This window comes from Nematolebias whitei, chromosome 10 (assembly GCF_014905685.2).
Source record: "Nematolebias whitei isolate Nwh7 chromosome 10, NemWhi1, whole genome shotgun sequence".
Classification (NCBI taxonomy): Eukaryota; Metazoa; Chordata; class Actinopteri; order Cyprinodontiformes; family Rivulidae; genus Nematolebias; species Nematolebias whitei.
Genome location: NC_056507.1, coordinates 14361413 through 14381895, shown reverse-complemented (window position 1 = coordinate 14381895; position 20483 = coordinate 14361413). Strand labels below are relative to the sequence as shown.

The window sequence follows — 20483 nt, the reverse complement described above, 5'->3', positions numbered from 1 at the left end:
TGTGTGTATATATATATATATATATATATATATATATATGTGTGTATATATATATATATATATATGTGTGTATATATATATGTGTGTATATATATATATGTGTGTATATATATATATATATGTGTGTATATATATATATGTATATATATATATATATATATATGTATATATATATATATATATGTATATACTGCAGCAGGAAGTTTATCCTGCAGCAGTAAGGGCTGCACAAATGTGCAGGAGAAAGCGTTTTCTGCAGCTCTGGGCTGCAAATGTGCAGCAAGTGCTACATAATTTAAAATAATTTTTTTTAAATAAAAATTCCATGCCGATCGTGTGGATCATCCATCACTCAGCCAATTGTGTGTCAGGTCCAATCTTATTTTGAGAAACCGCGATAGAGTGAGTCCGCGAAGTAGCAAGGGACTACTGTACAACCTAAATGTGCAACTTTTCTTCGTGCCCCAGGAACAACGAGACATACTTCACACTTTGCGACAGGCAGCGTTTGAGACCGACAGCGAAAACAGCCTCAGTCACGAAAGACGACGCTCACTTTGTGCAAAGGAGTTCAGGAAACTGGGCTTTTCTGTAAGTTACTGCCAAGTAAATGTACACGCTAAATTTACATTTCTTATAAATCTCATTATCCTGAGTGTTGTCTTGTTTTTTTTTTTTTTTTTTTTCAGAACAACAGTAACCCCGGTCAGGACTTGGTGCGGACGCCTCCCGGTCTTTTAGCTCTGGACACCATGTATTATTTTGCCACACACTATCCTGACGCCTACAGCAGGGTGAGTGGGATTTGTTTTCATCTTAACAATCTTAAGAATTCAGTCTTTAAATAATGTCTCTCTAGATTTGTCTTAACCTCTGTTTCTCTCCCTAATATCTATCAAACACCTTTTCTCATTTAAAACGTGACATGAAACCTGCCTTATCGGGATTATGCATGTCTATATGATGCTGCTTCATGATAAATAAACAAGTGAAATAACCAACCATTTGGTTTGTTGCAGTTTGTTCTGGAGAACAGCAGCAGAGAGGATAAACACGAGTGTCCGTTTGCCCGTAGCAGCATCCAGCTCACGCTCATCCTTTGTGAAATCCTGCGGATCGGAGAGCCACGTAGGTTCACCTCCAACAGCTAACCAAACCCAGCCTAGAGCTGATGATGTTTCCTTTTCCATAAAATGTTCAATTCACCTTCGTTGTGCGTTTGCAGCCTCGGAGACGGGATCCGGCTACCATCCCATCTTCTTCAGTCAGGACAAACTGATGGAGGAGCTTTTCTGTGTCTGTATTCAGCTTCTAAACAAAACCTGGAAGGAGATGAGAGCCACGCAGGAGGACTTTGACAAGGTAGGAGAAACATAACTTTTTTTGTTTCACCCTGACCTTCGCCCTCCAACGTACTTTTTATACATCAGTCAAAAGGCGGACATATTGTGGTTTCTGTGCGTACACCCGGAAACTTTGTCTTGTCCCAACCATAATTTCTGATCCGCTCGAGAAAATTTAACCACAACTTGCCAGCCTGTCGAGTAAGTTTTTCATCACCCCAGCTCTAAGCTCAAAGTCACAAATTAAGATTAAAGTTTATGCAAGGCCTTTTTTTGTGTGTTGGGGCCATGCTATAGCTTGCTGTGTAGTAGTTTGTCGACAGGCGCATGACGTGCTGTACGTGGTACTCGTTCCTTCTGCAGTTTGGTGACGGCTGAGGGAAAACTGAAGAGTTGTTGAAACATCACATCTACAAAACTGTCCTGGTAGTCAAAAATCTCTGTGACCTCCTGACCTTTCTGCTGCAGGCCACTGTTCCGAGCGTCAGACCAGCAAACTAGCCTTTTGTTTTTCCTCGTGGCCAGTTACCCAGGGTGCTCTGGGGCGAGAACAAAGAGGCATGAGTTAGACAAAAAGAAAGGTGGTGAGCAGCAGCAATGAAACCAGAAGGAAACAAAAAACAGCAGTGACTGCACAACAAGAGGAGGGAAGTAAAAAGCCCTGGAAACAAAGGCCCAGCGTCCATTGAAGGATATCGCCCGTCGCCTTTCATGCCCGTTTTAGACAAAACATCTGTTGAGGAAAGAAGGAGTTGTAGCTATTTTAGTTAAAACTTGAAATCAAAATGATGCACAGTCTCGTGATATCTTGCATGATCTGTTAGTGCTCAGAGTATGTGCTAATGACTCTCAGCTACTACTACACTGAATGTTAGGACACACACACACACACACACACTCTGCAGGGAACAGAGACAGCTGCCTGTCGTCTCTCCTATTGGTCACTGGAGCTTAATGACAGAGGAGAGGGGCCACGTGGGACAGGGGAGTGCATGTGTGGGAGAATCAGGGTGTCTGTTTACAAAACAGCCAAAGACCCGCAGCTCTCCTGCCTCGCAGGTGATCTCTGTGATGCACCTAACTCCAACCGCCATCCCTGTTAGCTTTTTGCTATCGTAACAATTGGATTAATTCAACTCCTAATAAAGATAATAATAAAGGAGGAGAAATGGAGGTAAGACTGTGTTTTGTTTTTTGAATGAAATCAGTTTAATACTTAACATTTCACATGTATCTTGAAAATTTGTCGTTTTGAATTCTTAAAGGTTAATACGTTAGAAGACAGATGACGTTTCACAAAACCGATTAATAAATTGGAGTTTATAAGTTTGACATAGTTGTTTGTAACTTGCATGATGTGAAAATGTCTGAACACCGACTTTATTTAGTCTCCACGGACTTTAGATCCACGGAGTGACACTAGTCGTTTGGTTTTGTCTCGAGTCATTCACGACTAACAATTTGGATCTCCGTTTTCCTCCTGGCGCCAGATTAAATTCAATCAGCCGGGGAGGTGGTTGTCATAAACACTACAAAGATAAAACCCCCCGTTGTTCTTTAGGTAGTTCTAAAAGAGGAAATTGGGTTTGCACGAGGATTTAAATGAAACTAAATCCCTCATATTACACTTCAGCTGCTGATTGTTTGCAATCAGGGATGATTTGGGTCAGCAGGAGTCGTTCGAATTGGCATAAGTTTTTTTAGCACTATAGGTTTTTCTATAGATTTTTCTTTGTTTACAACTGAGTGAGTCATGGATTTTAAACTCTGCACTGTGTGACGTGCTGCCCTCGGGTCAGCCCTCCCGTCCATTTTTATGAGCTTCACTTTAACAAGTCAGGCGGAAAAAAAACACAGCAGTTCAGTCTGGAAATATTCGTTCAAGTTTCGTGTGTGTTTGTGTGTGTGTTACAACAGAGGGATTATTGAACGCATGTGTTTATAAAAAGACAAATCATGTGAGGCGATGGTGTGAACTAAAAAGGCAATTAAATTCAAACTGATAAAAGATCACGGACTGGATCAGAGACAAGTGGTTTGATTCAGAGGGAGTCTCGTTTCAGTTTTAAGGATGATGCATCAATCTGTCTGTAAAGGTGCTGTGAAATGCTTAAATAAAGTTTTCAAGGTTTGTAAACCACTTGAATTTGCAACAAAGTGCTTCAAACAAGAATTTAATTGCATTTATTTAAAACAAAAAAAATAGTTTCCTTAAAGGTTAGGAAAAAAAAATGTGTTGCTTGTTAAATCACAAAATCTTTACTTCCCTTTTTAAACTGAACATTTGGCTCAATTATTAATGTTTAATTAAAAAAAACTAGGGATGCACGATATTATCGGCATGTATCGTATCAGCCGATATTAGCGATAAAGTTAAATATCGGCCATTCCATCAAGATAACTCACCGATATAAAAGGCGCTGTTTATATACTGATATATGTATATACATACATATATAGTACTGTTTATGTATGGCAACCCAGTGACAAGTGTTGTCATTGTGTTAGAGAGTAAATGTCATGAATAAATCTGACATTAAATATAATCCAAGTTGAAGTGTTACATAATTTTCAGCCCCCTTTTTGACATCTGCATTTGGAAGCAGGCCAAATTGACAAAGACCATGCAGGATAATGTAGTATTTTAATTCCACAGCAGAGAAAGCAGTAGTCTGTGCAAGTAGGTCTAGGGAAAAAAAATGTTGTATTGGTATCGGTTATCGGCCTGTTAAAGACGGGAGCTGGCTGCGGGCCACCGGATCCGGAAACCCCCTCCAGCCCAGGTCTTTACCCCCAGCTCGAACCTCCCTCAGAAGTGGCAACTCATGCTAACAAATAAATCAAGGAAACGTCAATTAAGTTTTATCAATTATATTAAAAAAGGCAGGAAAAGATTACAGCTTACAACGCTGGACTCTCCGGACTGTGACGCGTTCACAGACCCGGAAGAGCCTCGAAGTCCCGTGTCCTATGACTCCTTCTTTCGCAGAAGGGGAGCTCAACCTGTCAGTGTATGAGGGGGCGTGGCTAAGTGTGATCTCAGGGATCTTATGTGGACTGACGTGTTAGGAAATATGAGACGGTGCTCCAAAGCCTTTCTACGTGATGTGGCAAGCAGATTAAACTATTTGACTGATATTGAAATCCCAGGGAGACTCTCTTGAGAGCTGCTGGCCCAGTTTAACCCAGTCAGAACCGGGTCATAATTTCATTATAATCCTGTCTCTGAGCAGATCAAAACCATAAGACCAGTCTAGATTAAAAATATCTTAACAGGCCAAATAAGTTTTAACATATGAGCATATCAGATATCGGCCAAAAATCCAATATTGTGCATCCCTAGTAAAAACTCTTTAGTTTAAACAAAAAAAAATTGAAGCAAATCTCAAAATTTAACAGCTTATTTGCTAAATTGTTGGCTCTTCATCATTATAAATATAAATCCACTGATGGGCTCTTTAAGGTGCTGGAACACTTGAAAAACAACCATGAAAATCCTTGAATTCAACTTGTGTGAAAATGTAAGTATTCCTCTCCAACAGCTGCACCTAACCTGTTTCCCTGTGAACTCACCTGGCTCGGTCTTCCCCAGGTGATGCAGGTGGTGAGGGAGCAGATCACCAGGACCTTGTCCACCAAGCCGACCTCCCTGGAGCTCTTCAAAAACAAAGTGAACGCTCTGAACTACAGCGAGATCCTGAAGCTGCGGCAGACAGAGCGGCTGCATCAGGAGGAGACGCTCTCTCCACCTGTGCTGTGAGTACCTGGAGGTGCTGGGAAACATTAAAACCCACAACTTTAGGTGCTTCTCGCTTCAGACGGCAAGATTTTTATCATGGTTATGGGCTGGAATAAACAGGATCACCTGCTCCATGTAGTTTACACAGCTATGAAACCAACAGATGGACAAGAGAGAATTTTACCGTCTCATTGAGACGTTTATGCAGGATTACTGTTCCGTAAACCCATAAACTGTCATGTTCGGGTTTATATTAGGAGTTCTGCTTTTTGTGAGTTTGCATCAGTCTCAGACACTAACACCAAAGCACAAGGCATTCCCGAAGGAGTTTGTTGGTCTCGTTTTGAACGTTTTTTTTTCTCTATTTCCAGCGAACTCAAAGAGCGCTTGAAGCCAGAGCTGCTGGAGCTGATCCGCCAGCAGAGACTTAACAGGTTGTGTCAGGGAACCATGTTCAGGAAGATCAGCAGCCGGCGAAGACAGGGTGAGATGAACGGACACTACATGGATTAACTCGTCACACCGCAGACCAGGACTCGTCATATTAACTCTAGCAATGTTTGTTTTTGTTGTTTTTTTTTCTCGTCAGATAAACTGTGGTACTGTCGCTTGTCGCCCAATCACAAAATGCTTCATTTCGGTGACGTGGAAGATGATACAGAGAATCCACCAATAGAAACACTGCAAGAGAAGAGTGAGTTAAAGCAGGGAGACATGAAGATTTGCAACTTTTTGGATTTGTCTTCATAGAAAGCTAAGCAGCAGCTCAAACATGTCTAACAAAAAGTCACACACACGTCAGAATGGCAAACGTCCTTTTTTTTTTAATAAAGGAGATTGAGAGTGCAAAGTTGACATCACCCACAATTTGATTCAAAGTGACAATAAATTTGAAATAGTGTTTAAAAGATCATTAAGATGGTGCAGTTGGCACAAAGTTTACTCCAGTGTTTCCACCAACTGTTTGCATGGGTGCCAAATGCTTTTATACTTTTTAAGCAATTACAGTATTTATTAGTTTATTTCTTAATTTATTAGTTTATTTCTTAATGGCTTCATATGGATTATTTGCACTTAATCAAATCACATTTGTTCTTGATGATCTCTGGTCTGTATTCAGTGTAACCTTTAGAAGAACTATAATCCACAGCAGGCAGAACAATTAATCAGCCATAGAAACAACAACGTAGTTACAAGCCCAAACGTTGCATAAAATATAAATACAAACAGAATGCAGTGATCTGCTAATCTCATAAACCAATATTTTAGTCACAGTGGAACATTGTAAATGTGTCAAATGTTTTGTCAGCAGATCATCAGCATCCAGCCTTGACTTTCAGCCTCATCCTTTGAACTCGAGATTTTCACAATTTTTGTTAATAAAATCATAAACTATTACAGTATTACTATATAAAAAAAACTGTTTAAAGTTTAGTTGTGTTTACTATGTTCCAGTTATCTTGTTTCTTCCTTCCCATCTTCAGTTCCAGTGGCAGATATTAAAGGCTTGTTGACGGGGAAAGACTGCCCTCACATGAAGGAGAACAAAGGCAAACAGAACAAGGTCAGTCGAGCTCCTCCTGTTTACTCTGCTCCTGTTGGTTGATGTAACAACCTGTTCTCCTGCTGTAGGAGGTGCTGGATCTGGCATTTAGCATCACATACGACGTTGAGGAGTACAACCTGAATTTCATCGCCCCCTCTAGAACCGACGTGAGTCTGGACTCCACTTCCTGAATGAACCTCCATATTTGTATAACGTCTTTGTTGGTTTTGACCTGAACACTTCTCCCGTCTGTCAGTTCTGCCTGTGGACAGATGGACTGAGTGTCCTCCTGGGCAGGGACATGAGCAGTGAATCAATGCGAAGCGAGCTGGAGATCCTCCTCTCCATGGAGATTAAACTCCGCCTCCTGGACCTGGAGAACGTTTCCATCCCTGACAGCGCCCCCATCGTCCCGAAACCTCCGAGCAACTACAACTTCTGCTACGACTTCAGTCAGACGGAGCAGTAGAGGATGAACGGAAACGGAATAGCAGCGTGTTTGAAATAAGACTGTGTGTGCGCATCTGTGCACTTGTTTCGTGTAACAGATTTTATATCTCTGACATTGGAATTTCAAGCAGGAGAAGCTGTGAAAATTAAACTACATTCAGAATTATGAGTGGAAAAATGTCAGCACCCATCTCTCTCTGTTCCTCGCTGCTCAGCTGTCATGACGCTTAAAAACTCTGAAAATCGTTGAGCATGTATAATCCAACCACCTGGGTACTTTAAAATTTATCTTTTATATTTTTAACTGCATCTTGAAATTTGTAAAGAATGTCTTGAAGTGCTTTTTTTTTGTTTTTTTTAAACAGGCATTAATTTGAACACTTTCATGCAACACGGTACAAATGACTCATGCACAGCTGAGTATTTTATTTTTTTTACTTTTTTGTCTAAAAGCTTTTTTATTTTTATTACTGGCACATGTTTATGAATGGCGCTTTGTTTGAGTGCATGTGATGTTTCGGTTTTCACCAACTTTTGTCACAAATCAATGATGCTTGCAGTGACTTTTATATCATTTCTGTAAATCTGTATGACGCCAGACGAGACGAATTGTTTCAAATCAAATGTTTTAACTTTAACATTGTTGTTTTTCTATGAGGTACTCTTTAAAATGTGACGTATGTATGGTACGTTCACTGAACAATGGATGGAAACAGAGCAGCTGCCCTAGAAACTGACAAACTGTCTACATTAGTAATTTCCTGACTTTTTTTTTTAAAGAAGACTTGTGGTCCTTTCATTTCAGCTGCTGAGCTTTTAGGTTACCCAGTCCTCGTGATTCACTATAATCAGTGTAAACACACAAATAAACAAGTGTCTGTTTTTCTCGTTGCTTTGTAGCCAAAACTTTGGTTTATTTCCAAACAACACGTTTTTTGTTCCTCCATCCTGTCACCATAGTGTTATAACAGTACCTTTAAATAAAAGGAAAGTGCAGGAGTGTCCAGTAAACTTATAAATGTCCACAGGTTTCAAAAAAGGATTTCTGCTTTTTGTAGAACCTTTTGATCACCTGCCGCCAAAGGTGATTTATTTTTTTTTTTTGCCCGTGTCTGTTTGTCTGTAGTATTAGCAAAATATCCCACAACTCACCGGGCAGACTTATGGAACTACTGTAATCATTGGATGAACGTCTACGTACGGTTAACTTTTGGAGTTGTCCCCATTCAAGATGGCCACCACAGCAAGAAACAAAAATAGCTACGACTCAGCCAGTTGTATGAATACTGAGCTAAAACTTGGTGTAGTAGCTGAGAGTTGTCCAACATACTCTGAACACTAACAACTACACTCAGTCCTGTCTCTTAGCAAAATATCTCCTGAACCACTGGTTGAATTTAATAATTTTCAGAAAGTGGTCATTGGACAGACGTCTACAACTGATTCAACCTTTGGAGTCAGACATATTCCAGATGGCCGGCACAGCCAGTCAAGTTTAGTCAACACAAAAACAGTTTTAACTCAGTTTTACAGCTACACTTACTTCAAAATGATTAAAGAAATTATAAAGCACATTTTATATAAACTAATAAAGTTAAAACAGATCCTGCTGCCTTGTGTTTCAACCAAACCTTCGGCTGTGTAAAATAATATAACATGGTTACATTTTAACACAAAAGCAGCATTTTACATTTGAGCAACACTTTTTCTTTTGTCTGCTCCTTGAATGTTTCTGTTTAGCGCAGCAGCTTTAAATATCTTCATTAGGTGAAGTCTGTGAGTTTGACGGTGATCCGTCACATTAATCTAAACATTACATTAAAATGTTTTTATTTGGGTTTGTTTTAGAAGGGTAATACCCGCCCTGCAAAGAGCAGCAGTTTGAGCTTTTAGCTCGTCATAGGTGAGCTGCTGCACTCCAGCTGTCGTCCTCAATATTCAGTCAGTCGGTCAGAGGAAGGTCAGCCCCACCTATGAGTTTGTGATGAACGTTTTCCAAAAACGGCAGCCGTGATTGGAGGAGATCCACCGCCGTTATGGAGATGTTTTTACACCGTGAGACGTCGACTGTTTTCAGACGCTTGCAGTTCTGCATCAGGAGGAACACAGACCTGCAGGTTCACAGACAAACCGCTCAGATGGTTCTGGATTCACTCGGTTGTTTTTTCTCTTTACAGTTTCTTCTGTTCACGTTACTTCTGCTTATTTTGTGCCGTTTTCACCAAATATCAAAACTTTCGGCTCATTTAGGAATAGTGTACTATGATTTTATTATTTTTAACTTTGGAACTTTACTAAAAAGTTCAGGAAAATACACAGATCTCTTCAGCTCCTTTGAAAACATTGTTCTTTGAAGTCTACTTTCTTTAATGATCCTTTGAACATACCCTTGCTAAAATTAGCTTTTAGCTACAATTTGTCTAATTTTAGCTAAAAATGTATTAATTATAGCCTTTAGCTACAATTTATCAAAATTTATCATTTAGCTATAAATGATCACATTTTAGCTGTTAGCTACAGTTTAGTTCATTTTAGTTTGAAATTATCGTCTGACTAAATCTAGCATTTAGCTACGGTTTGTCGTATTTTACCTTATACTTACAATCTGCTAAATTTAGCTTTTACCTATCATTTATCTAATATTAGCTTTTAGCTAAATTATCTAATTTTGGCCTTTAGCTACAATTCATCCAATTTGCACTTATAGCTACAGTTTAGTTAAGTATAGCATGTAGCTATCATCTGACTAAATCTAGCTTTTAATTCAATTCAATTCAATTCAAAAATAGCCATGGTCTTATTTTAATTTCTAGCTACAACTTGCTATTTTTAGTTTTTAGCTACCATTTTGTTAATTTCAGCTTGTAGCTGCTGTTTTGTTAATTATAGCTTTAAGCTATGGCTTTAATTCAGATGAATTCATTTCAGTTAATTTAGATAGTGCCAGGTCAAAACAGAAATCATCTCAGGGCACTGAACACACACCAAAAAAAATAAATTTAAATTTCAGCTACAGTTATGAAAACTTTAGCTTTAAACAGCCTTTATAGTTGATTGTAGCTATTAGCTACTTCTTTTTAAATTCAAGCTTTTAGCTACAGTTTGGCTACTTTTAGCATTTAGCTACAATTTTGCTCATTTTAGCTTTTAGTTACAACTTTGCTAATTTTAACGTCTGTTCTGCTAATTTTAACTTGTGTTCTGCTGATTTTAACTTTAACAGTTTAGTTAATTCATTCATCAACAGTCAGTCAGCGTTCACGCTGCATGTTCACAGGAAATGGATGTTCGATTGTTTTCGGTTACATCGAGACGCTGAGCGAGGCTCATCGCCACCTACCTGTCAGTGATGTTACAGCAGGACAGGTGGAGGTGCTGCAGCCGCTGGAGGTGGGGCACTGCTTGGGCCACTCCACGGTCGGTGATGCCTGGACACTGGCTTAGCGCCAGGCTGGTGAGGCTGCGGCAATGCCGGCCCACTGACGCCAAGCTGTCATCGGTGATTTCTGGCAGCATGCAGAGGGACAATCGCTGGAGCTCTGGGTGACGGACCACCTGAGGGGACGTGAGACAGCGCCACATTCAAACAAATAAAACAAACAAATAATTCCATCTCAAAAAACAAATGCAGCAAAAAAAAAAGAATTCTGACGCGAGAGCTGCGAGTCCAAACAGCCAACCTGTGTGATGCTGCTGTCGGTGAGTTTGGCGCAGGCTGAGAGGTCCAGCTCCTGCAGCCTTTTCAGGGCTAAAAGTGAAGCTCCGGCTCTTTGTTTGAACTGCTGCAGGTCGTTCTGGGTCACCATCTTGGGTCGCTCCTCAAAAGGTATTCGAGGGGGTTTAAAGAAGCCCATGTTGCCGAACGTCCGGGTAAACCTCGGACCTCGATCTTCCTGTGTGAAACATCAAGAACAAGAATACATTTTCAAATACATGTACTGCTGAGATTAACGTTGAAGCCCACAACGTGCAGATGTTGTTCTCACCGTCTCGTCGTCAGGTTCGCTTTGGGTTTTCTGCACCATGCCGAGCAGACCCCAGTCAGTGATTTCTTTACACCAGCCGAGCCGCAGAACTACCAGCTTCTGCAGGTAGGTGGAGATAGCACACACCGACAGGTCGGTCACATTGACGCACGATGTCAAATCCAGCTCATGAAGAGAATCTCCAAGGAGCTGCGTGAGCGAGAAGACTGCAAGATCCTGAGCAGAGAGAATCACAGACGAGTTATTCTTTATGTTTTCACGTGCATTAAAAAAAAAAAAAAAAGTAGATGTTCACGCACCCGGACGTAGGTGCAGCTCTTCAGGTTCAGCATCTCCAGGTTAGCTCTGCTGGTTTTGGATCCCTTCAGGCCTTTCACCATTTCTGTTCCACTGATGTGTGGACACTCGGACAGATCCAGAGACGTCAGGGACGGCACTGACAGCAGGTCAGCGAGACCTGAGGACAAATGAAAGCATCACGACAGAATGCGAGAGGAATGCTCACGGATGCTCAAGGAAACTCTGAAGCTGTAGTTCCCAAATTTTGTAGCTTCGAACCCATAAAATAATGTAACAAAGATAAGTAAGAAAATAACGACAACCCAAACAGCCTTAACAACCACAACACTATTTTTATGAATTTATAATAATGGTTCAATTCTTTGTAAAGTTTAAGGAGAAAATATGCCATAAACAGTCATGTAGAGATTATCTAGGGAGCTCTACTTCTTTTTGAATGACCACAGGCCTGAAGGGCACAAGTGATGGATCTGTTGATCATGTGCTCTGATCTGCGCTCAAACCTTTTTCAGTGATCCTCCAGTCGCGAGACAAAGACAGGTGCGTCAGAGACTTCAGGCCTCGAGCCACAGCCTCCACAGACCTGCTGGTCAGCTCAGTGCAGCCGCTGATGTCCAGTTTCAGGAGGCTCGGCTGGTGCTTCACCAGAATCTCCACAGAGTAGTCTGTCAGCTCTTTGCAGCCTTGAAGATACAATTCCTCCAACACCAAACCCTGAACCTTAAAGAGGTTATCCGACAGAGCTGGTATGAATGTAAGATGTGTCGTATGAACTCTGAGTTAGAAGCGGAGGTTGTGAACCAAAAAGCTTACAGAGGCTGCTGACCTGTGCGACGGTGCGCAGTGACTCAGGGGTGATGGAGGTCCTGCTGAGGTCCAGAACTACCAGGGTGGACCTCTGCCCTGTTAACATCCTCTTCAGGTTCCTAAGTGACAGAAGAGCCGAGGAGTCCTTCACAGCACCCACCGGGCACCCATGATACGGATCAAACTCAAAAGCTATGTGGCAGCCGGCCAGTGAGAGGCGGCGGAGGTGCGGGGTGCAGCCGGTGAGGCGACTGAAGGTGAGGTCAGAGAGGTAACGCAGGTCTGACAGATCCAGTTCCTTCAGACCGCTCAAAGCCGACCTGACCTGCGACACAAACATGGACTGCTAATGAAAAACAAACAAAACGTAAAATACAGTGGGACGCTTTTATGAACGGTTACTCATTAAAGTAAATAGTGTTTCTTCAACAACCTGAAGAGGTCAAATCATAGTTAATGCATAAATAACTAAAGGCCTAGCATTACTTGAAGGAATGCATATCAACTTTACATCAAGATCATCTTAGAATGAGAAGGCTGTTAAACTGTAAGTGTTATCTTATGCAAGATCTCAGAGTAAGAGTTGGGAATTACTCTCAGCGACTATCAAACTACATTTTAGCTCAAAATCCATAAAACTGACTGAGTTGTAACTATTTATGTGTTGACTAATGTCGATTGGCTGTGGCAGCCTTCTTGAATTTAGCTTTCTGATGGTCCAGCTGTACATGTACATCCTGCGGGTTCCACTCAAATCTGGACAGTGATTCATGAGGTATTTTGCTAACAGACAGACAAACACAAACACTCACAGACAATGGCAACTGCAAATGCTATGTGTAATATTTGTGTTCATTTCTGGTGAAATAAAGAGCAAATGATTTGCAAAATAAAAAATACTAATAAACTGTTTATATTATTATTAATATAATGAACCTTTATTTAACCAGGCCCTGCCCTGTCCCCCGTCCCCCCAGAACTTCTGTGAACGCTTATCAGAGCTGCACCGGCTGACACTTTAACATCTTATCAGGACTATGGAGCTATTTGGAAGTGTTTCATGAACAAATATCAGCGTCTTGTCGTGAAATGCATATGTAATGTGTCTATAACTGTGCTTGCTGGTAGATTTTTTTGATGTTTTAAACCGTGCCCTGACAGGGACATGGTGTGAAGAGATCTTTTTTTTTTTAATAACCACTATCCTCATGGTCTTTCCCCTTTTCTTGTCTAAAGAATAAGGGGCCGCGCTCCTTGGAGCTGCAACCACGTACACCCCGCCCATCTTTCAGACGACTGTACGGAATACAACTTCGCTGTACTTCACTGTGCAATGACAGTAAAGCTTAATCTGATTCTGATTAGATCACAATCTAACATGCACGTGGGAGGAAACCGGAGTACCTGGAGAAAACCCACACAAACACGAGAGCATGCAAACTCCACACAGAGTTTGCGTGTTCTCTTCACAGGTTTGTCTTGTCGTGTTGTCTTTTTTATTTTTATTTTTTGCACTGTGGGTCGGTGACCTGACAATAATCAAATCAAACATCGTTTAAAAACCGCCACTGGACTTTAAACTATAAATAGTGAAAAGATAATACCAAATACAAGAGACTATAAAAGCAAACAAATACAAAAACGAAATATTTGATAGGACAAAAAAAGAATATTCAAATAAAATAGAAAATGTCAATGCTCATGCTATAATAAAAGCCAGCGAGCAAAACATGTTTTAAGATGAGACTTAAAAACACCCAGCCGTGAAAAATGTCTGATATAGAGGGGCAGCGGCTCCACGGTTTAAGAGCTACAGCTAAAATGAGCTGATCACCTCTGTGGACCAGCCTGGACCTCAGGACAACTGAAAGCAAATGATATTAGATCGATGAGATCTAGAGGGCATCATAAGACTGCAGGACATCAGACAGGTTTACAGAACCTGACCGTTCTGGGTCATAAAGGTCAAATATAAAACTTTAAAAATCAAGGCTAAAATGAACAGGCAGCCAATGATGGAAAGTAAGCAGCAAGAAATGTTCACACTTTTTATATTTGTGTTAAAAGACAAGCCTCACGTCATGAGAGGCCAGGTTGGCTAACACCAACATGGAGTTATAATAATCCAGCTGAGAGTCAATAAAAGCATGAATCGCCTGTTCAAAGTCATTAAAAGATAAAAACAATTTCCACAATTAAAAAAGTATCTCTTACTACTTAGCTATTCTGTTTTCAAGGTTCAAATATTCAAATATTCTGCAACTGCCGATGACAAGCCACGCACATCGGCGCCATCTTGGTCATGAATCTATCGTGTTACCTGCTGTCTGTGCTCCTCCCTGGACAGAAACGCTCCAGACATGAAGAGAGTGTCCAGGCCTCTGAGGTCCAGCCTGCGAAGCGACGTGAGACGAGGGAGGAGGGCCAGCAGGGAGGCCTCGGTGATGCTGCTACCAGGAAGGGCCAGGCTCTCCACCTTGGAGCCCAGACACAGCCCCACCTGAGGGAAAGGGGCCAAAGAGATAGCTGAGGCAATCAAATACAACGTCAAGGAAAACTCAAAGGGGAGCCAAAAAAAAAAAAAGAGTTGAGTTAACTTTAGTTAAATATAAATACGTTGAAAGTTACTCATTTCCTTCAAAAACATTGTTGTCTTTAAGATCTGCCTTAGCATACTTGATGGTTTTTTTTTTGCCTTTTTAATGGTACTTGTAGTTTTTAGCTACTGTTCTCTGCTACTTTTAGCTTTTCCTAATCTTGACTACTTTTCGCTTTGAGCTACTATTCTGCTACTTTCAGCTTTTAACTGGCTATTTACTACTTTTAGCTTTTGGTTTTGCGTTAAGCCTTTGACACATTTAGCTTTCAGTTAGCCTTTTGTTACTTTTAGCTAATGTTTAGATACTTTAGATTTTGGCAAACCTCTATTTGTTTTAGCATAACTTTTACTGCTTTTTGACTAGAATTTTGCTATTTTTGGCTTTTTTTATAGAATTTGCTATGTTCAGCTTGTTTTAGCTTATTCTGTTCTAAAATAAGCAGCATGCTAATTTTCACCTACTCTCCAACAGTGATGACCTAAATCTAAGTCAACATGGGTGAGTTAGACTTTGTTTCTTTCATTTTCCAGGAAACTGTTTATATTTTACAACTTGATAGCACTCAATATCATCCATTCAATATTTAACAGAAGTTCTGGAAGTGCATGGGTGCATGGGTGGTTCAGAAATTTCAACCTCTTTAGTGACCGCCTGCTCCACCTTTTGTCATTCTAATAAAGGGCTTGCTAAGCAGGATGTGGCACACAGTCATAGTTAATATCCACATTTAAAACATTAGTTTTACCAGGCGCACATACTTCTGCTCCTGCCTGGTGTGTCTAAAATAAATAAAAGCCTCTCGACATGTGTGAGAAGCCTTGGAGGTGGTGCTCTGACTCGCACTTTGTGTCGGGTTTTGTGAGTTCAGACAGAAACAGACATCACATGCTTTAGATATGGGGGAAAAAATCATTGCATTATTATTGCATTAACATCATACAGAACCTCCAGAAGGAGTGATCTGGAAATACTGAAGCCATCCAGCTGGCTGATCCTCAGGTTGCAGCGTGGCTTCCTGACCAGACCCCTGACCAGTTCCAGGGACGAGGCTGAAGCTGGGAAGCTGAAAGTGACGTTTATCTGCACAAAGAGACGTAGAGGCGACGTGAAGCTGCATTTTCCATCCAGTCAACTTTGTGTGTCTGTACTTTGGGAGATATTACCTGAAAGCTCAGGTCTTGGCTGGCAGCGTACCAGCTGTGGCAGACCAGCGAGGCTTCCTTCCTGTCTGAAGCATTAAGAAAACTCAGGATGTAAACTATAATCTGTAACAAGAGAAGGACTTATATTAGATTATTTAAAACGACACTTTGAAGTTTTAGCTTAAATCAAATCACACTGTAAATGCAAATTCTGAACAAGTACAAATAATGCATTTTAGCAGAAAGAGACTTTATGGTTGCTCTAAGGCATAGATATTTGTAATAAAATAAATTTAAACCCACCTCTTGTGGCAGTTCAGGTGCTTCTTTAAGATCTTCCCCATCGCTGTCTTCCATTTCTCAGAGTATTGTTAGGAATCACCTCAGACCATCCCAACCTAATGATCACAGACAGGAGTTCAAATCCTCTCAAACTTGAGCTTTTTAGCTAATTCCTACAAATAGCAAAAACAAAAGTCAACTCGTCTCGTTCTCACCTCTTCCTCATTCATAAAATAAACAAAGACAAGCCTTTCGACACTGAAGAGGAACTGTTAAACCTGCTGACATCTTTAAAAAGAAAAAAAAAAAGCCTGCTTTTCGCCAAAAAACACGGAGTCAACGCACATTTCCGCAGGCGGGCTAACCTCAGTGAGATCAGCTGACCAGCTAAAGCAAGGGGCGGGGCGTTTTGGAGAGGGAAGCTAAGGCTCGTATTTGATTGGCTGTGTCGTTGCTAGGCGACTTATGATGCGCTCCCTGCCGGCTGTTTTTTTTTTTTTTTAACAAACAATTTTAGCATATTTTCCCGTTTTTCTGCATTTAGGTGACGTGTGCGAAAACAATACATTTATAAATTATATTTATTGGCACGAGTATTGTAATATTTTTATTTTTAGCAAGTCAAGTCAAGGTACTTTATTGTCATCCTCATCCCATGTGATGGAACGAAATTGTGCACAGGGTCCCAGTTATATCCAATTAAATGAAAAATTGTAAAAAAAAAACAAAAAAAAAACAGTAGTAAGATCTAAGAAATGGACTAAGAAATATGCTAAATACTAATAGAATGGGAACGATACACCGAACAACAGCAGCACCAAATAAATCGGCAGCATGACATCAGCAGCATAGATAGTCAGCAGCACATATCAACAATCAAAGTGGCATTACAGTATTTTTTTTTTCACAGTGATAATCTTGATTAGGGATTCATGAATATAACACCCTCGGGGTAGAAGCTGTTCCTCAGTCTAGTGGTTCTACATTTAATGCTCCTCAACCTCCTGTCTGAGGGGAGCGGGGCAAAAAGTATGTGTGCTGGGTGAGTGAGGTCCTTCATGATGCAGGTGGCCCTCTTCCTGCATTTGGAGGCGTAGATGTCTGTGATGGTGGGGAGGCTGACTCCAACAGTCTTCTGTGCAGCCTTCACCACTCTCTGCAAGGCTTTTCTTTCTGCAGCTGTGCAGCCTCCATGCACACGTTGATGCTGGAGCACAGGATGCTCTCCACTGCACACCTGTAGAAGGAGGTGAGGACTGAGCTTTCCAGACCAGGTCGCCTCAGCCGTCTGAGAAAATGAAGTCTCTGATGTGCTTTCTTGATCAGGCTGGTAGTGTTGTTGTAGTGTTATGCTAATATAATCAAATTATATTATCAAAAATGTTAAGAGTACTTAAAATTTGCATTATAGCATATAAATAGTAACAATTTCCACATTAAAAAAATGTAAACCTTTAAATTATTTCATGTAAGTAATGTGTACTTATATTTTAAACAATTATAAAGAACATAAACAATATTAGCAGAAAATACACATTCTCTGTTAATTTTAAACATAAAACTTTTTACTTTTGAAAAGAATTGCTTTATATTAAAATATTTAAGGTTCTTTGCTGATCCTCGAAAATTACATTTTAAATGAACCAATAAATGTAGTGTAATCTACTTCAGTATTTCATCAAACCTAATTTGTAAACGAGTTTGTAAATTTGTATTAGAATATAAATTACTTGTAATATGGTAAAATCTAACGGTGTCCCTCCAACAGTTTTTTAAGGATTTCAACATGACTCAGCTTCATTAATGATTTATAAATAGGTTATTCATGTATTTGTAGCATTGATAATAATGTATAAAGTTTGAAAATGCTGTTCATACAGGGTAGCAGGCCCACTATTTGGCAAGATTGGATGCTTTTATACTTTCACATAAAGATCTTTTAATACTTCCTGAACAATGTTTTATTATTGTTTAATAAACAAATGTTGCTGCTTTATAAATTCATAGGGAAGTGGTACCTTCGTAAGAAAATCCAAAATCAATAATCCATTGACAGAAACACAAACTTTAAGGCATTTAAAAATTGAATTTATAATGAACTGCTTGTTTAATCAAATGAACTAGTATTTCAAAACTACAATTTTAATAATAGATTAGTCAACAAAACTCAAATTTGGACAAAATGGGGACATCTGGTGCTAGTTTAGGTTATAGGCTGTTTAACTGTGTTTTAAAATATAATTTTCTTTACAAACCTACAGCTTCCTGTTCACTTTATACTGTTTTATTATGTTTAGGTCACAGCAAGATCTCAAAGACTGACACTTCCAAATAAAGTGTGCTAAAACTCCTTTAATTCAAATAAAATTGACAAACGACAGTGATGAATTTTTCTCATAAGGGCAGTCTACTTCCTGCTTCAGACTGCTGGCAGGATGTTTCGCTGGTTTGTGCAACGCAATGTTTTTATACAGTTTGTACAAAATTAACAAATCTCCATTGTTAGTGAATGTAAACACAGAAACTTTAACAGAAAGCATTACTAGCATACTTTTACCTCTTACAATTTTACAATAATAATTTAACAATAATGGGAAAAATATGGTTGATCTATCATTTATCTGAGTAAAACATTTACATCTTTGTACAAAACACACATAAAAGAAAACATGAATGTAAAAATATTAACATATTTTAAAATGTGAAGAAATGTCATTAAATAAATTCATCAACTACGAACAGCTCACTGTTTTACATTTACAGTGTTTTAGTGTTTCAGTGATTAAAACCCTGTGTAATATTTATACAAATGCAATGTTCATAAAAAGACTGAACTTCATATTAAAAGTTAACTAAAACACAATATATCTAGAGAACAACAAATGTGTTTACAATTTTACTGCCATTTTTCAGGTTGGTAAAAGCCTTACTAACCAACACAACACAGTAATAAGGCAAAGTGGTCACTCAAGATTACAAAATAATCTGTAAACATTTAGAAACAACAACAACAAAAACATCTGCTTAAACTGGATGATGCAGGTAGAAATTTATTTCTGTAAAGACGGGCTGATTTGAGTCAACTATGCTAATAGCTTCCTCACCTTTTTACGACAGTTGTCCTAAAGTACAAACACTTTCTTAATCTCTGCTTATTTTATGGAATAAAAGTCCTCAATAATCGTTGACCTCGTCATCACACCTTCTCTTTGCTCTTCCCTCCCTCATCCCTCTCATCCTCACTGACGTCCTCGTCTTCGATCGAGTCGCCGCGCAGCTGCATGGACAGAGGTCCTTCGGGGTCGCAGCATTGAGAGGCCGAGCGTAAGTTCATGGAGCCAGCAGAGACGGAGGACAGCGTGTCCACGTCTCTGTCAGGGTCACAGCTGAGGGCAGGAGATGCAGGACGTACAGAGGGGGGTGTGAACGGCTGGAAGGAGAAAAAGAACAAATGTTGTCTGTACTGGTCCACGAGGATCCTTCAAGTCCATTTGGGCTCCACTACAAATCCAAAGATCTGTAAACTGACATCCCAGCTGAGTGTCGGTGCAGTCCGAGTGTGTCTGCAGCACAGTTAATAAGTTTATACAAATTTATTTTAGAACTTTATGGCTTTTCTTTATGGTTAAGAAAAAGAGGGGGTTATTGTGCGAGTGCACAATTGTTTTCCTGGTTTATTTATCTAATTTTCTTCTGCACATGTTGTGCTATTTTAGCTCGTTCAGATCATTTAAGAGATGAAAATTTTTACTTTCATACTTTTCAGAATTATTTATAAATGTTTCTCCATATAAATAAATGGCAATCTCTTCAAGCCTATCAAAAACATTGTTCTCTTTGAAATCTATTTTAGTAAGTAAGTAAGTATGTAAAGTTTATTTGTTTAGCACCTTTCATGCAAAGTGCTTCACGTAAATACAGAATACAGGCTTAAAATTAAATAAAAACAGTTAGAACAGCTGATAAAAACAGTAAGAACAGCTGATAAAAACAGTAAGAACATATTATTAAAAACTGCAAGAACAGCTCATAAATACTGTAAGAACAGCTCATGAATATTGTAAGAACAGCTGATAAAAACTGTAGGAACAGCTGATAAAAACTGTAAGAACAGCTGATAAGTACTGTAAGAACAGCTAATAAAAACTCTAGGAACAGCTGATAAAAAATGTAAGAACAGCTGATAAATATTGTAAGAACAGCTGATAAAACTGTAAGAACAGCTCATAAATACTGTAAGCACAGCTGAGAAAAGCTGAGAAAAACTGTAAGAACAGCTGATAAAAAC

At 39.6% G+C, this 20483-nt stretch overlaps 3 protein-coding genes across 4 annotated transcripts in view; 1 reads left to right on the top strand and 2 right to left on the bottom strand.

The window, feature by feature from the left end:
* Nucleotides 1–7105, top strand: part of elmo3 (engulfment and cell motility 3) — a 22753-nt gene extending 15648 nt beyond the window's left edge. For both annotated transcript variants that reach the window (XM_037682694.1, XM_037682695.1), the window contains exons 11-20: nucleotides 469–591; nucleotides 690–794; nucleotides 1020–1128; nucleotides 1226–1362; nucleotides 4936–5099; nucleotides 5454–5566; nucleotides 5672–5776; nucleotides 6567–6646; nucleotides 6715–6795; nucleotides 6885–7105. In XM_037682694.1, coding sequence (XP_037538622.1) covers nucleotides 469–591; nucleotides 690–794; nucleotides 1020–1128; nucleotides 1226–1362; nucleotides 4936–5099; nucleotides 5454–5566; nucleotides 5672–5776; nucleotides 6567–6646; nucleotides 6715–6795; nucleotides 6885–7097 — 1230 coding nt within the window. In that variant the 3' untranslated portion in view covers nucleotides 7098–7105. The remainder of the gene's footprint in view (nucleotides 1–468; nucleotides 592–689; nucleotides 795–1019; nucleotides 1129–1225; nucleotides 1363–4935; nucleotides 5100–5453; nucleotides 5567–5671; nucleotides 5777–6566; nucleotides 6647–6714; nucleotides 6796–6884) is intronic.
* A 1915-nt stretch (nucleotides 7106–9020) lies between these two features.
* lrrc29 (leucine rich repeat containing 29) lies at nucleotides 9021–16465 on the bottom strand. Its single transcript, XM_037683163.1, has 12 exons — nucleotides 16411–16465; nucleotides 16217–16311; nucleotides 15935–16036; nucleotides 15717–15851; nucleotides 14492–14671; nucleotides 12191–12496; nucleotides 11868–12084; nucleotides 11364–11521; nucleotides 11065–11280; nucleotides 10759–10971; nucleotides 10419–10633; nucleotides 9021–9189 (listed from the first exon to the last, which is right to left on the bottom strand). The coding sequence occupies exons 2-12, from the start codon at nucleotides 16268–16270 to the stop codon at nucleotides 9021–9023; spliced, it is 1965 nt and encodes a 654-aa protein (XP_037539091.1). The 5' UTR covers nucleotides 16271–16311; nucleotides 16411–16465.
* A 2697-nt stretch (nucleotides 16466–19162) lies between these two features.
* LOC119416190 (cyclic nucleotide-gated cation channel beta-3) overlaps nucleotides 19163–20483 on the bottom strand; it is a 32407-nt gene continuing 31086 nt past the window's right edge. Inside the window, exon 38 of the mRNA XM_037683387.1 lies at nucleotides 19163–19625. Within this exon, the coding sequence (XP_037539315.1) occupies nucleotides 19392–19625 (234 nt within the window). The 3' untranslated portion in view covers nucleotides 19163–19391. The remainder of the gene's footprint in view (nucleotides 19626–20483) is intronic.

What these genes read in the sequence shown, in the direction of transcription:
- lrrc29 (XM_037683163.1), bottom strand. Translation starts at nt 16,270, where the DNA reads ATGGAAGACAGCGATGGGGAAGATCTTAAAGAAGCACCTGAACTGCCA. An exon ending in CACTGCGCACCGTCGCACAG is followed by an intron (nt 12,085 to 12,190) that starts GTCAGCAGCCTC and finishes AACCTCTTTAAG; the next exon opens with GTTCAGGGTTTGGTGTTGGA. An exon ending in TGCTGTAACATCACTGACAG is followed by an intron (nt 9,190 to 10,418) that starts GTAGGTGGCGAT and finishes GTGAACCTGCAG; the next exon opens with GTCTGTGTTCCTCCTGATGC.